This window comes from Oncorhynchus mykiss, chromosome 1 (genome assembly GCF_013265735.2).
Source record: "Oncorhynchus mykiss isolate Arlee chromosome 1, USDA_OmykA_1.1, whole genome shotgun sequence".
In the NCBI taxonomy this organism is placed as follows: Eukaryota; Metazoa; Chordata; class Actinopteri; order Salmoniformes; family Salmonidae; genus Oncorhynchus; species Oncorhynchus mykiss.
Window position 1 is genome coordinate 59,765,438 of NC_048565.1, and position 16,754 is coordinate 59,782,191.

General features: G+C 44.0%; 1 protein-coding gene across 3 annotated transcripts in view; it reads left to right on the plus strand.

Annotated features, from left to right (window-relative positions):
- The window catches only part of ercc6 (excision repair cross-complementation group 6), a 53,120-nt gene extending 39,820 nt beyond the window's left edge, over window positions 1-13,300 (plus strand). For all 3 annotated transcript variants that reach the window (XM_021606358.2, XM_036981155.1, XM_021606349.2), the window contains exons 15-24: window positions 2,525-2,620; window positions 3,853-4,071; window positions 4,195-4,305; window positions 4,702-4,821; window positions 5,202-5,296; window positions 8,112-8,257; window positions 8,352-9,047; window positions 9,421-9,589; window positions 9,690-9,768; window positions 11,962-13,300. In XM_021606358.2, coding sequence (XP_021462033.2) covers window positions 2,525-2,620; window positions 3,853-4,071; window positions 4,195-4,305; window positions 4,702-4,821; window positions 5,202-5,296; window positions 8,112-8,257; window positions 8,352-9,047; window positions 9,421-9,589; window positions 9,690-9,768; window positions 11,962-12,414 — 2,184 coding nt within the window. In that variant the 3' untranslated portion in view covers window positions 12,415-13,300. The remainder of the gene's footprint in view (window positions 1-2,524; window positions 2,621-3,852; window positions 4,072-4,194; window positions 4,306-4,701; window positions 4,822-5,201; window positions 5,297-8,111; window positions 8,258-8,351; window positions 9,048-9,420; window positions 9,590-9,689; window positions 9,769-11,961) is intronic.
- Window positions 13,301-16,754: the final 3,454 nt, after the last annotated feature.

Genomic DNA, 16,754 nt, shown 5'->3' on the forward strand with positions numbered 1-16,754 from the left:
ATCACTCGTTTCTCCATTGACTAGAGGAGCAGGTCTTCATTAGGGTGGCTAGCTAATATCTGGTTGGATCTCAGACACCTACACCAGTGTTTCCATTGGCCGGATTTTTACAGATAAAAAAAAAAAATTATAATATAAAATGTTTTAGCTGATAAATAAAACTGGAGCTGGAAAAATACAGATACAGAGCCTATGAGCGGAAAATCTGTCGGACAGCTTCTCAAAATCTCATTCAATGCTACTGGACTGAAGTTTGTGCTTTTATAAGCCCAGTCATTCCATTACAAATCTAAATGCAATTGTGTGTTTTATACTATTTGTATTTCTCAACTGGTAATTGTAGCGCGCTTCCCGGTCACCTTTCAAGTGCATATAAGGCTTCAGCGTGTCACACAGCACTTTGCAATAACCTGGAGGAAATATGCATTTTGAAAATGGTTTGAAACCTGAACGTTTTACTTCGTATTATGAGGCATGTCTTACCTTGGTTCAAAGTAAAAAATCTGACCATTGAAGCTTGGAGGCAATTATTTTTTATAAAGACTTCCATATGCTATTGAAACCAGTAGGCTTTTTCTCTCATGTTCTAAACTCAGTAAAAAAAAAAGAAACGTCCTCTCACTGTCAACTGCATGTGTTTTCAGCAAACTTAACGTGTGTAAATATTTGTATGAAAATAACAAGATTCAACAACTGAGACAACTGAACAAGTTCCACAGACATGTGACTAACAGAAATTGAATAATGTGTCCCTGAACAAAGGTGGTCAAAATCTAAAGTAACAGTCAGTATCTGGTGTGGCCACCAGCAGCATTAAGTACTGCTGTGCATCTCCTCATGGACTGCACCAGATTTGCCAGTTCTTGCTGTGAAATGTTACCCCACTCTTCCACCAAGGCACCTGCAAGTTCCCGGACATTTCTGGGGGGGATGGCCCTAGCCCTCACCCTCCAATCCAACAGGTCTCAGTTGTGCTCAATGGGATTGAGATCTGGGCTCTTCGCTGGCCATGGCAGAACACTGACATTCCTGTCTTGCAGGAAATTACGCACAGAACGAGCAGTATGGCTGGTGGCATTGTCATGCTGGAGGGTCATGTCAAGAGGAGCCTGCAGGAAGGGAGGAGGATGTCTTCCCTGTAACGCACAGCGTTGAGATCGCCTGCAATGACAAGCTCAGTCCGATGATGTTGTGACCCACTGCCCCAGAGCATGACAAACCCCCCACCTCCAAATTGATCCTGCTCCAGAGTACAGGCCTCGGTGTAACGCTCATTCCTTCGACAATAATCGCGAATCCGACGATCACCCCTGGTGAGACAAAACAGCGACTCGTTAGCGAAGAGCACTTTTTGCCAGTCCTTTCTGGTCCAGCGACGGTGGGTTTGTGCCCATGGGCGACATTGTTGCCGGTGATGTCTGGTGAGGATCTGCCTTACAACAGGCCTACAAGCCCTCAGTCCAGCCTCTCTCAGCCTATTGCGGACAGTCTGACTACTGATGGAGTGATTGTGCGTTCCTGGTGTAACTTGGGCAGTTGTTGTTGCCATCTTGTACCTGTCCCGCAGGTGTGATTTTCAGATATACCGATCCTGTGCAGGTGTTGTTACACGTGGTCTGCCACTGCGAGGACGATCAGCTGTCCGTCCTGTCTCCCTGTAGCGCCGTCTTAGGCGTCTCACAGTACAAACATTGCAATTTATTGTCCTAGCCACATCTGCAGTCCTCATGAGGAAAGGCTGAGGAAAAGTACATTGTGGCAGTTATTCCAACATCTTCAAAGTGCGCATCGGAATTCGGTAAGAAGTGCACACCGTTGCATGTTCTGTTAAGATGACTAACCATGGGCTTCCTGAGTGGTGCAGTGGTCTAAGGCACTGCATCACAGTATTGCTGCGTCACTACAGCCTGGGATTCAATCTCGCAACTGGCCGTGAGCGGGAGTCCCATAGGGCGGCACACAATTGGCCCAGCGTCATCTGGGTTATGGGAGGGTTTGGGCGATGGGTGCCTGCAAGCTGACTTCGGTCGTCAGTTGAACGGTGTTTCCTCCGACACGTTGGTGCTGCTGGCTTCCGGGTTAAGCGGGCGGGTGTTAAGAAGCGTAGCTTGGCGGGTCATTTTTCGGAGGACGCATGACTCGACCTTCGCCTCCAGATCCCGTTGGGGAGTTGCAGAGATGATACAAGATCGCAATTGGATATCACGAAATTGGGGAGATAAAAAAAAGATGAGTACCCATAACCTAAATGTGATTTCTGTCATTCTGAGCACCGTGAGTGGACGCCCTAATCAGGTAACGCACCCAATGCATGTGGGTCTGGGAAATTTCTCAAATGTCCATTAAATTCAAATGCTGCCGGTCAGATTTCCCCACGCGCGCGCACACACACACACTATTCTGTTCAGTTCATGAATTGTCTCCCTCGGGACAGAGCCTCTAGGCTGAAACCTCTTGTCTTTGATTTCCGCTCACACACTTGTTTCATCAAGGGGTTTTAAAGTGAAGGCTTGTGTTTCTCCAGGTTTTGTTTTGCAGGCTAACAGAGGCGCAGCGTGAGGTGTATCAGGGCTATCTGGACTCCAAAGAGGTCTACCAAATACTGAATGGAGATATGCAGGTGAGTCTCTCCCTCCTCTCCATTTCCTCTCATCTACCTCTTAGCTGGCTCTCCTCCTCCTCTTTCTGCACTGAGGCTCTTTTGTTATTGATCAGAGAATTGTATCTATCAACATTTTTTGATTGATTGACCTTTTGGCTTTGAACAGTCAAGTCAATTGTCTGTCTATACAAATTATTGTGCTGTAACCACAGGCTGATTTTATTTTCATTTTAAGGCCCATGTAAATATATTGTTTTGTTCGACCATCCTGATCTTGCGAGCTTACATTCTGTTTCACTGTGAAAACGAAACAAAAGTGCAGTGGTCAGGATGGTGGATCAGGGCTAATATATCTCAAGTTATGATCTGGATTGGAAATGCACGTTCTGGCATCCCACTGAAAGACGAGTACCTAGTTCAGGTTAAGTCGGTTATTCTTCCAGGAAAAAGATGGGCCTTATTCATTATTTAACACAAACACTGGAGTACTACCCGAGATGGTCTATAATGTTGAGATATGCCATTCTATGGGTTTTGCTCGACATGATGCATGCTTAAAGCTTTCTATAGGGACCTGTATGTTATCTCGGTGTGTCATTCACATTAGGATATGTAAGGTCAGTGGTATGATAACTGATGCCTGGTCAGAGGAATGCTCTACAGTGGTTTTTGAGTGTATCTCTGACCCGAGGAAAGGCTTTTACACCAACCGTTCTTCATCACTGCTCTATATTTCCTTGTGCGCGCGCACACACACTCTCAGTGGTCAGTCCTCTCCTTGATGTGGTCTCTGAATCCATTAACCCACATTACTAATGCAGCACTTGGCTAGTGCACTGCAAACACACAACGCACTCTTTGCCTTCTGCAGGGAATTAGTTATGTCGGATCATTCATTAGGACCCTTATGGAAATAATTAGTCTGAAAATGTGTTTGTTTAAAGGGACCATCAATATGATCATGGAAATATAATCAAATGTAATGTTGTTGACTGGAAAGCATATTATTTTCTAGCTTGCTTCTTTCTGTAGATCCTAACAAGGTAGATGCAACAAATCAATCAATGCTGTGTTTACCAAATGTTTTTGTGCTATGATCAACCTTAAGTTTTGTGAGCTATCTTGTGACACATCGACTGACAAATGAAACAGTTCTACCACAAAGTTGGGGAACACTATCCTCCTAGTTCACAGTGACTGTTTTATTTATTAATGCATTTATATATTGTGTTTTTATACTTCATTTCCAGGTGTTCTCGGGCCTGATAGCACTGCGTAAGATGTGTAACCACCCGGACCTGTTCTCTGGGGGTCCCAAGATCCTGAAGGGTATACCAGAGGACCAACTGACTGAAGAGGAACACTTTGGCTTCTGGAAACGTTCCGGCAAACTGATGGTGGTGGAATCACTGCTCCGACTTTGGTTTAAACAGCAACACAGAGTCCTGCTGTTCACACAGTCCAGACAGGTATGTGTGTGTTGGTGGTGGGGGGGGGGGGGGGTCTCAAGTTCCATAGAATATTAATATGACAATCCTGTTAGGCCTAATCCATAACTCTTTCTTCCTCTCTCTCGCGCCGTCTCTTTCTAGATGTTGGGGATATTGGAGGTGTTTGTGAGGGAGAATGGCTACACCTATGTGAAAATGGATGGTACCACCACCATCGCCTCCAGACAGCCTCTCATCGCTCGATACAACGAAGTAAGGGTCTACAATTCTACCCTTTTCACACTTTCTTGCAGACCTGAACCAAACTGTGCTGGCTCAGATATTTCCTTTTCACATTGTCTTTTTCAGCATGCTTCCAGCAACTATGGTTGACGCGTAGTCAGGCCTGTTCAGTATAGCTTAGGTTTGGATCGTCTCGATTCGGCTCAGTAGTGTGAAAAGACCTTTCAGTAAAAAATCTTAACGCTGGGGGCTAGTGTGGAAACGGCATATTGTCTAGCCTGCTGCCCAGTCTCTTTGGGTATCTTTGCATATGGTCCCATGATCAGACGTGTCCTGATGAGTGATTTTTAAAAAGTAGTATAAGAAATTGTTCTGTATATGCTTTGACCACCATTATATCCCAATTTGTCCTCTCCTCCTCTCCAGGACAAGTCTATCTTTGTGTTCTTGTTGACCACCAGAGTGGGGGGGCTGGGAGTCAACCTGACCGGAGCCAACCGAGTCATCATCTATGACCCCGACTGGAACCCTAGCACTGACACACAGGTACACACACCGCTGACCATAGGGTCGACAGACTCCATGGTACACATACATATCTGTGACCAGTCAGTCGTTGCCTAACTATGAATCTCCTGCTATTGTCTTGTCCCCTAGGCTCGATGCGCGTATGTGGAGGATCTCTCACACTCACACACTCTTATCACACTCTCACCCCCATGTCCCTGTGTTGTTGTCCCCTAGGCTCGATGCGCGTATGTGGAGGATCTCACACACACACTCACACACTCTTATCACACTCTCACCCCCATGTCCCTGTGTTGTTGTCCTCTAGGCTCGATGCGCTTATGTGGAGGATCTCGCACACACGCACTCACACTCTTATCACACTCTCACCCCCATGTCCCTGTGTTGTTGTCCTCTAGGCTCGAGAGAGAGCTTGGAGGATCGGTCAGAAAAAGGAGGTGACTGTCTATAGACTACTGACCGCCGGGACCATTGAGGAGAAGATCTACCACAGGTAGGAAGGGAAGGAGGGACACTATATTCATATCACTAGCCATTCACCAAGGTACAGCCCTCACTTCCTGAGGGGTTAAAATACAGACTTTGCATATATCTGAGCTCGCTGCATTTTGCCAAAGGCATCAAGAAGGGTAACATTTACTTTCTCAGGCCCCATTATGATATAATATGCCATTTTAGCAGATGCTTTCAATCCAAAGCGATTTACAGTATTGCGTGCATACAATTTCGTATATGGACTTCCCAAAGAAACCGCGACGCTGACGTTGCAAACGCTCTAGTTTCAAGTTTTATTTGTCACATGCACAAGTACAGTGGCATGCTTAACTTGCAACCCTTTCTCAACAGTGCAATATTCAATATCAAAATAGGAGAACTATAAAAACAAAAATAAGAAATACATTTTAGGTGCAGGTATACTGCATTAATTGAGGTAGATGTGTACATGTAGGCAGGGATTAGGAGAAAGTGACTGGTAGCAGGATGGATAAATCACAATAGTAAACAATACAGCAGCAGCGTAAGTGGTGGGTGTGTGCGTGGTGGTGAGTGTCAGTGTATGCGTGTGCCGGGTTGAGACCTGTGAGCGTGTGCACTGTCAGTGCATACAGTCCACGGTGGGGGTAGAGGCTCTCGCTCTCTTGGAGCCTGTTGGTCCGAGACCTGATACTCTGGTACTGCCTGTTGGACGGAAGCAGAGAGAACAGTCTATGGCAGGGCTGGCTGGAGTCTTTGGCAATTTTTTGGGGCCTTCTTCAGATACTGCTTTGTGTGTATGTCCTGAATGGCTGGGAGCTCGCCCACAGTGATGTGCTGGGACGTCCGCACCACCCTCTGTAGGGCCTTGCGGACAAGGGTGGAGCAGTTGCCACACCAGGCAGTGATGCAATGTGTTCAGTCCCAGGGTCCCAAGCTTGGTGACAATCTTGGAGGGGGCTATGGTGTTGAAAGCTAAGCCATAGTCGATAAACGGCGTTCTCACATAAGATTTTCCCCTGCATGTCTAAGTGGGAAGGGCAGTGTGGAGTGCAATTGAGATGGCGTCGTCTGTGGCTCTGTTGAGCCGGTATGCAAACTGGAGTGGCTCCAGGGTGTCTGGGGTGATGGTGTGGATGTGTCATGGCCAGCCTTTTCTAAGCATTTCATGATTACAGATGTGAGTGCTACAGGGCACTGTGGCAGGTTACTTTAGATTTCTTGGGAACAGGAACGATGGATGGTCATTTTGAGGCATGTGGAGATTTACAGACTGGAACAGGGGGAGGTTGAAAATGTCCGTTACGACACCTGCCAGCTGGTCTGCTCCTGCCCTGAGGATGTGCTCTGGTATTCTGTCTTGCTCAGTGGCCTTATGAGTGTTGACGCGTTTAAAGGTCTTACTCACGTCAGCCTCGGAGAGCAAGTAATCCGGAACAGCGGGAGCCCTTATGCAAGGCTTGCGGTATTGTCAATGAAGAGTACATAAAAGGCTTGAAGATCATCTGGTAGAGTGGCATCGTTGGGTAGCTCACGGTTGGCTGGTTTGTCCTTTATAATCCGTAATGCATTTTCGTCCTTGCCCAATGCATTGAGCATTGGAGCCAGTGCAATAGGATTCCACCTTATTCCTGTATCGTCTTTTTTGCATGTTTGGTGGTTCTACGGAGGTTGTAGCGGGACTTCGTCATGTGACCGTGGCTACTTCCTTAGCCTCACGGTTAACTACGTTGGCTGCAATAGCCCTATGTGTAGTGTGACTCTGTCCTTTAGTTGAACATGTGTCTCAGTGTTAACCCAGGGCCTTTGGTTGGGAGAACATCTGACCTTTACTGTAGGGACAACGGTGCAACGTCATCGGTGCACTTTCTGATGAAGCCGGTGACGGGGTGGTGAAACTTGCGATGTTGGCAAAGTCCCGAAACACATTTCTTGTCCCGTAAAATGTAGCCTCTGCTTCATTGGACCACTTCTCCACTGAGTGTGTCACGGGCACTTCTTGCGAAGGGAGGCCAAGGGAGTGTCTTGTAAGCGTGCTTGTTGGTCGTATAAGAGTAGTTTTAGAGCCCCTAGTGGCATAGAACACTTGCTGGGAAAATTTAGGCAGAAAGAACCATGTCTGAGTTTAATGCATCAATGTAACAATTTATGTTAAATGGAGAGTTGAAGTTAAAGAGAAGCGAGGGCCAGAAAAGTCATGTTTGGGAAAGATTTGGTGAAGTGGTTAAAAAATATATATTGATAGCAGTGCCAGCTATGTTATGTGTGTCGTTGTGAGAGCACTATACAAATTCCACAGTCACAAGACAGGTTGTCAAATAGGCCTATGGCACGTCAAGGGGAACTGTAGCTTACTATTCAGACGGGTTAAATGGACACTGAAATCTGGACACTAACTGTTGATCTATAACCTCTCGCATATTAACTCCTGCAGAATGAAGCATTTCTTGCAGTAAAATTATACACCAAATGTTGGCAACATTTTGACTCCCAAATAGCCTACCAAAAAGTTGGAAATTATAAGCAGTAACCTGTCTCAAAATCATCCCACCATCTGACTGTAGCCTACAGCGCATTTTCTATATTATCGGGTTAGGGTCGGGGCTTCAGATTTTCACTTTGTCACATATAGTCGGGCGATTGCGGATAGGTTATTAGCAATTGTGTGTGCGGGTGAACAAACAGCTGACCGACCACAGGGCTTCTGGACCTTTTACTGTGTCCACGTTTCAAGTAGCTCTTCACCTATGATAAACTGAACTATTTAGATTCTCCTCCCAACACCACCAGGGAGAGACTGTGTTAATATTCACCTCTGGTGTTTTTCCCTTCAGGCAAATCTTCAAACACTTCCTGACCAACCGCATTCTGAAGGACCCCAAACAGCGACGCTTCTTCAAGTCCAACGACATCTACGAGCTGTTTACCTTATCTAACCCTGACGGGACGCAGGGCACTGAGACCAGTGCTATATTTGCAGGTACACACACACACACGTGGTTCCGCCTGTCTATTCCTATTGGTTTTGTGTTTGTTTTTATTTCCACTCATTTTTATTTCCACTCATTGTGTAGGCACGGGTTCTGATGTCCAAGCTCCTAAGAAGCCAGTCAGACCAAGGTCTAACCATAGACACTCTGTAACCAATCACAATGTTAGCTCCACTGGAGGTGGAGCCATCCCTTCCCCATCGCCCCAGCCTGGAGACAGGACCACCCCCCTTCGCAGTAACATCTCTCTCAATAAGAACAACAGGCTGACGGACAGCGAGGAAGCCAACCAGGGCGAGGCAGATATTCCTATTGGACAGTCCCAGACAGAATGTGACACACAGCATTCTAGGGAGGAGGGAAGCAATGCTCATATACTCACAGACCCAGACAGAGACCAAAACTCCATTCTGACCCACAAACACAGAGACTCACCCGTGACCAGCCCAAACCCACACAAACATTCACACACTAACTCTGTCAGTCCCAGCACACAGAAACAACGAGACAAACACAGTCCACACAAACACAGAGAGTCTCAAGGACCCGGCCCCAGTCCCTACAAACACCGGGAGAAGAGGAAGCACTGTGACTCGACAGTAGAAGGACCTAAAAACAAACACGGGAATCAGAAACAGGCCAAGGTCGAGGGTCATCGCATCTCTTACCTGGTGAAGAAGAGGAGCTACAAAGGACAAGAGGAGCGTGAGGAGCAGCCAGAGAAACAGGACCAGAGACAGAGCGACGACTATGTACTGGCCAAACTCTTCAAGAAGTCGGGTATGTTTTTATGTTAATACATGTTTACAAGTAATGAAATATATTTTTGTTGGTAGTTATGTCGCTTTAATGCTTATTCAGGAAAGTTATTATAAAGTGTTATCGTACTTTCCTTTACGCGTTTCAAGAAATTTTGTACCTCTGCACATGAGGCATTATTTGCCAGGTGAAGTTTTGTTGGACTGAAGGTGAAGCTCTTCGTTTAAACTGTAGAAGATGAACTAACATGAACCAAACTGTTTTTGTGTGTGTGTTTTTTTGTTTGTGGTGTTTAAACCACAATTTGTGTTAATGATTTTGTCCTACAATCACAGGGTAAAGTAAAGCTACACAGTGCATCTTTAACCTTCTTCTCTCGGTCTCTCCTCTCTAGGTATCCACAGTGTGATGCAGCATGACTCCATCATGGAGGCGTCTAACCCAGACTTTGTCCTGGTGGAAGCTGAAGCTAACAGAGTAGCTAAAGACGCTTTGAAAGCTCTGAAGGTCTCCAGACAACACTGTAGACTGCCCTACAACCAACCTGCCCCAGCTCCAGCCAGGTACACGCACACACAGGCTATCACTGTAGACTTCCACATTGAGTGGAGGATTATGGGTATTGTAGTTTGAATATGTGTGTGGGTGGTTGTGTGTCTACAGGAAGAGGTTTGGTCAGAAGAAAAATCCTTTGCTATCTGCTCCTCCTACTACAGTTGTCCCAGCTCAGGACAAATGCAAGGTAACTACACACCTCAACACCACTGAGGTAGACAACATATTTGTATAAGGGCACACAAAATAAAATGTTTTTCACAGGGTGTCTGCTGATCCTTAAAATGTATTTTTTTAAATTAGTTTAGCTAAATGAAAGGCCTTTAAAATGTCTTAATGTCAGTTTTCAATGGTCTTAAAAAATTCAACCGGAGACGACTGTGTTTCCGCAATGTTGTGCAGCTGCTTATTGTTGCCACCACAGCAAAATAAACAGTATAGTGCATTGTCTTCATAATTCCTCTAATGAAAGTGTCTGCCCATGTTCCTGTTTCGCCAGGACCTGCTGCAGTGATAATGAGCGAGCCACTTTTAACTTCCTTTTCCACTGCACTTATTTTGGAGAAAAAAAAAGTGTTCTGATTCTAGCTATAAGAAAAACACAGCAATCCTGTGTAATATTCAGGGCATAAAATTAACACCCGCCACCTGACAAATGCAGGTAGATTTTGGTATTGGTGGGTAATAATGTCTAATTCACCAGCCACGTTGGCGTGTGGTAACTCTCCGGGCTCTACAGTGTGAGTGTTTAATTTTTTTTAAAGTGTGTGTTGTGATTTTATAGCAAAATAAATGCTGCAGTAGCTGTTTTCAAAGTATTTCTGCCATTTTGTTTCATATCTACTAATACACAAAGAAATCTGAATCCTAAGGTTATAGCTATCCCACCTTGCAACAGCAACTCTGCCTGTCTGGGGGGCTGTGAGCACTGAAAGATTTGTTTTTAGAATTATTGGGCACAGGCATAAAAGTTGGTCTAATGTACTCTGAAGTCTACTAAAGTGAGACTTTGTCCTCGTGTTTCTTGGCAATTTACATTGTTTTGTTCACAAGCTAGGTTGCTTTTCGATGTTTGAGTTTGCTCTCGCTGCTAGCAAAAAGAGACATTGTTGGCCTCAACTAGTGACGTTCTCACGGGAACATGTGATGACTCCAGCAGCCCTGTTACCAAGGTTACCTTAAAGGGGCAGCTAAAGTGTTTTGTCAGATTCTGTGACTCAGGTCACAGAATATTATATTAAATCAAGCAATATACCACATTATTTCTTACTAATAATGTCTTGTTTTAGAAACATTACTAAGCATGCTCATCATTTTTTGTGTATCTTTGTGTAATTATGCCAAAAACAAATCAAAGTTGCTGCGAGATTTTTTTTATCTACCAACCACAGTGGCTGGTATAGAAAAAAAGTTTGTTTAAGGCCCTGGTAATACTCATCACAGTTGAAGAGAGGATGTTCTCAGCTTTGTGCAGGTATATTGTTTTTTTATTTCTCAGCTGTCTATTTTACAACCGAGATATGGATCTGCGATACGGAGCACGCAAAATTAGCATTGTCCATTGCGAGCTCATCGGCCTCTGCGAGCGCATTGGCCTCACTGGGTATTAGGCTATGACAGCGACGTTTTTTGGGGGGGAATTAATCATTACTTTACTGTTAGATTAAAACATGGTTACTTCCAGTGAAAATTATACTTCGAGGTAGTGATCTAGCTAATGTGTTTTTTATTTTCCACTTACCCAGGTGAATTAACACCAAATATATTCATCTGTGATTTTAGTGCACGTAAAGATGTAGGAAAATTAATCTCTATTGAACAAAAAATAGAGACCTATTTTAACTGTAAAATATGACAATGGACTAATTGTCAACCTAAAATGCATTACAATCACAGGATTAGGTTGCAGTGCACATCAAAATATCTTGAGTCATGCATTCCTGCCTAGATGAAAAAAGCTATTTGAATACCATCTCAGTAGTCTATTGCACATCTTTATTAAAGCACTGTGAATGCCATCAGAAGATGGTTAGCCTACACATTGTTTTTTATTAGTGACGGTGTGAAGAAATATGGGAATATTAGCAGGTTTGTAGCACACGTAGACCTCAATTGGTATTAAATTGCATTTCAATTGGCATTGAACAGGTCTTTAAAAAGTCTTAAATTCAACTTGATGGAACCTGCAGATGGAAATGGAAATGTGTGTTTCTTATTGGACACGTCCTGGTAGTCACTCCATGTTTCGGTCTGTTTACCTCTGTTGGGTGCCTAATGAACATGACCCTGCTGAAACATATAGTCAGATATTCTCTGTTCTCCATGTTCTTCATTATTCTGTTCTCTGTTGTAACCCGGTATGTCTGCTTTATCTGTGTAGGACGCTGCCATCATCAAGAAAACCATCGCTAGGAAACCCATCCCGGGGGGTCACTTCAGTGGAGAAGGGGTAGAGGTGGGAGGCTCTTCCTCTACTACGGCCCCCCTCTCTTCCTCCACTCTACTGGCCTGCATGAAAGCTAGGAACCACCTCAGCCTGCCCCAGAGAGAAGGGGATGAAGGAGAAGAGGAAGAGGGGGGTGCCCGTATCCCCTCAGGCCCTCCTGCCCCCCCTACGGAACACGATGAACTCCTGGTGGAGCTGAGAAACTTTGTGGCATTCCAGGGAGCTGTGGATGGACAGGCCAGCACCAAGGAGGTCCTGGACCACTTCACCCCCAGACTGACCCACACCCAGACCCCTGTCTTCAGAGAACTACTCCGAAACATCTGTAACTTCCACAGGGCAAAGGGGCAGGAGGGGACGTGGAGACTTAAACCTGACTACAGATAATGGGAGTAAGGAGAAGGGGAGAGGAGACTCACATCTGACTACTTGTAGTGAGGGTGAGGCAGAGGAGGAGAAGTCTGGGTTGATGGAGAGGAACTTGAGGCTAAAAAAAAAATAATTTTGACTGATGGCGAGGAGATAGGAAAAAGAGGGAGAAGGGGACCTGAGTTACTGTAGTAGTTGGGTTGGGGGGGTGCTATTAATGAAAATGTCATATTTATTTGTTTATACCTGGGATCTACTTGAATTCAGACATTTTACATGTAACTGACATTGTAGCTAGAAATCGAATACTGTTATTGTGGCAGCAGGAAATTATGCAGATGTTTTTAATTCAAAATAAGAGTCCCCCTACAAAGACACGTTAAACTTGGGGAATATGCAGTACAACGGTTTTTCACGGCATTGCAACCACCTTTTAAGAAAATGTCTTGATCATTTGACGTACTTTTATTTTTAACCCCATAGAGACGATTTTCACGTCTTAATCCGCCGATGTCGCACTTCCGCATCTGCGGTGAAAGGTGGCAGAGCTAGAGCTGTGTTTGTCAGACCATGAGACATTCCAAAATATCAGTCTTCTCACGAAAATGTCTGTAGCGTCTGAACGCCCTACAAACTGTTACCCCTATATGGATAGATGAAACTCTCACGAACACAATGTTGTGCTCTACGACCCCCACAAGCGTCTTGGGACTCGTTTGAAGTCGGTACAGATGATCTGCCAACTTCTGTCTGTAGCGTCTGAACAGTTTGGGCTACATGCTAATATATCTCACGAACACTTACACTACCGTTAAAAAATTTGGGGTCACTTAGAAATGTCCTTGTTTTTGAAAGAAAAGCAACATTTTTTTGTACATTAAAATAATACAGAAATACAGTGTAATTACAATTGTTGCTGGAAACGGCTGATTTATTTTATGGAATATCTACATAGGCCCATTATCAGAAACCATCACTCCTGTGTTCCAATGGCCCGTTGCGTTAGCTAATCCAAGTTTGACATTTTAAAAGGCTAATTGATCATTAGAAAACCTTTTTGCAATTATGTTAGCCCAGTTGAAAACTGTTGTTCTGATTTAAAGAAGCAATAAAACTGGCCTCCTTTAGACTAGTTGAGTATCTGGAACATCAGCATTTGTGGGTTTGATTACAGGCCAGAAACAAAGACCTTTCTTCTGAAACTCGTCAGTCTCTTCTTGTTCTGAGAAATGAAGGCTATTCCATGGGAGAAATTGCCAAGAAACTGAAGATCTCGTACAACGCTGTGTACTACTCCCTTCACAGAACAGTGCAAACTGGCTCTAACTAGAATAGAACGAGTGGGAGGCCCCGGTGCACAACTGCAAGAGGACAAGTACATTAGTGTCTAGTTTGAGCAACCGATGCCTCACAAGTCCTCAACTGGAAGCTTCATTAAATAGTACCCGCAAAACACCAGTCTCAACGTCAACAGTGAAGAGGCGACTTTGCTGAGAACGCCACCTGCCCGGATGCATATAGTGCCAGCTGTAAAGTTTTCTGAAGGAGGAATAATGGTTTGGGGCTGTTTTTCATGGTTCAGGCTAGGCCCCTTAGTTCCAGTGAAGGGAAATCGTAATGCTACAGCATGCAATGACATAGAAGATTCTGTGCTTTTTACTTTGTGGCAACAGTTTGGGGAAAGCCCGTTCCTGTTTCAGCATGACAATAGAATAGAATAAAACTTTATAGTCCATCCAGGATGGACATTTTTCTTTGGTATCACCTTCATTAAAATAATCACATACATTCTCACATCATACACATTTAAACCAGTCAGTCCATCATGTTGCATACACTAACAACATGGAAGACATTAATTAATTCACTCACAAACGAGCACTGTCCCAACTGCACTCGATAGATAAGTACATGTACCGATACAATTGACTTTGCATTTAGTAGTTCAACAGCACAAGGAATGAATGAATGTTTGAACACGTTCTTCTTGGCTGCCCCTGTGCACAAAGCGAAGTCCATTCAGAAATGGTTTGTTGAGATCAGTGTGGAAGAACTTGCCTGGCCTGCACAGAGCCCTGACCTCAACCCCATCGAACACCTTTTGGATGAATTGGAACGACGACCACGAGCCAGGCCTAATCACCCAACATCAGTGCACGACCTCACTAATGCTCTTGTGTCTGAATGGAAGCAAGTTCCTGCAGCAATGTTCCAACATCTAGCGGAAAGCCTTTCCAGAAGAGTGGAGGCTGTTGTAGCAGCAAAGGTGGGATCAACTCCATATTAATGACCATGATTTTGGAATGAGATGTTTGACCAGCATACTTTTGGCCATGTAGTGTATTTATACCAGCATTTCTTTAGAAAGTTTACACCAACACTGGTATGTTGAAAGCTATACGTAAAGAAATACACTTTTAGTAAAATACAAGTATATGTAATTGGATTAGTCGTCTACACAACTTAAATTGGTCTATTGAGCTGAGCAATGAGTTTAATACAGAGTGCTGGTGAGTCCTTACTCCACCCACTCCATTCACTGCAATGCAATACACAGCAAATGAGTTACATATTGGCTTATAGAGAAGAAATAAAATGCCACCGTAAAAGTGGGGTAGGGATTACTCAATATGGTCTGTAGAATCTAAATAGGGTTTTATTTCTTGGGGGGACTGAGTCTACATACCCAGCCAGCACTTTTACTCCACCCATTCCAACAGTCCCAACGCAATACACTGTTGGCCTATAAATTACATATTGGCTTAGAGGGGTAAAAAAGACTGCCGATGTGCATTGTGTCCTATGGAATGGGTGTAGTAAAAGGCCAGCAACGCTCCGTATTATTCAATGCCCATGAAATTATACCATACAGATTCTACAGACCCTACTTTTTTCACTGTGAGACCCATATTGTAACTCATATGCTGTGAATTGCATTGCAGTGAATGGAATGGGTGGAGTAAGGACTCACCAGCACTCTGTATTAAACGCGTTGCTCAGCTCAATTGGCACAAATAATGTTTTTTTCACTGTAAGACCAATATTGTCAACATACCAGTCTGAACATTGTATTTTTCAAGTAGCCTTAAAATAATGTAAACATTTAACAAATATTCCATAAATTCTTTCTTGCATTTGAAGCACAATAAAAATCGACATTGAATAAAATGTCATATCTTTTGAATGAGTATCCATCCACCTTGCAATGTTAAGAAATGCGTGCTTTCATTTAGGTTTCTTCATTACCATAGGAAAGTGATGTCATGCTTAGTGCTGTTTGAAGGATAGTAGTCAGAGATTGACTCTAAGGAAAAATACAATATACATGGAGTGTACAAAACATTTGGAACACCTTCCTAATATTGAGTTGCACATCCTTTTTCCCTCAACAGCCTCAATTCGTCGGGACATGGACTCTACAAGGTGTCAAGCATTCCACAGGGATGCAATCCTATCCTTGTGGCATGGGGCATTATCGTGCTAAAAAAAAATCTATTTGAAAATGGATAAACCTGATTCAGATGTCCTGAAATGTTGCTCCACTTTTACCAATGGGCCCATTGTGTGCAATGTTGACACGTGGCATAATGGATGCATGTACTCGTTGTTTTCTCCATACCCTAGTCCTCCCATCAGCATTAAATGGCAGGAACCGGATTCATCAGACCATGCAATGTTTTCCAATTCTCCAGTATCCAGTGTTTTTGTTCCTGAACCCACTGCAGCCGCAACTCTATAAGGTCGTCGGATGTTCTACCCAATTTGTATCAATGTACGACGAGTTGTGCATTATTTTATTGGTCTTTGGGATCCAATGTTGTACTGGACTGTCAGTTGACTAACTGTTTCCCGCCCGTCTGTTGCTCTGCACAATTCGTGTCAACCTTCTTTGTCCTCTTTCATCTGTGACCCATTTTAGACCACTGGCCTGCCATTGGCTGGATGTCCTTTGGGTGGTGGACCATTCTTGATACACACAGGAAACTGTTGAGCATAAACAACCCAGCAGCGTTGCTGGTGCTCCCGGCACCTACTAACATACCGCGTTCAAAAGCACTTCAATATTTTGTCTTGCCCATTCACCCTCTGAATGGCACACACACAATCCATGTCACAATTGTCTTGAGGCTTAAACATTTTTGTAACCTGTTTCCTCCCATTCATCTACATTGATTTGAAGTGGATTTAACAGGTGACATGAATAAGGGATCATTGCTTTCACTTGATCAGTCTGTCATGGAAAGAGCAGGTGTCCCAAATGTTTTGTACACTCAGTGTATATTAGTAATACAATGGATATTTGTGGTATTATACATTGCTATGTTGTCGGATTTTGAAATATTCCAAAATGAATATTT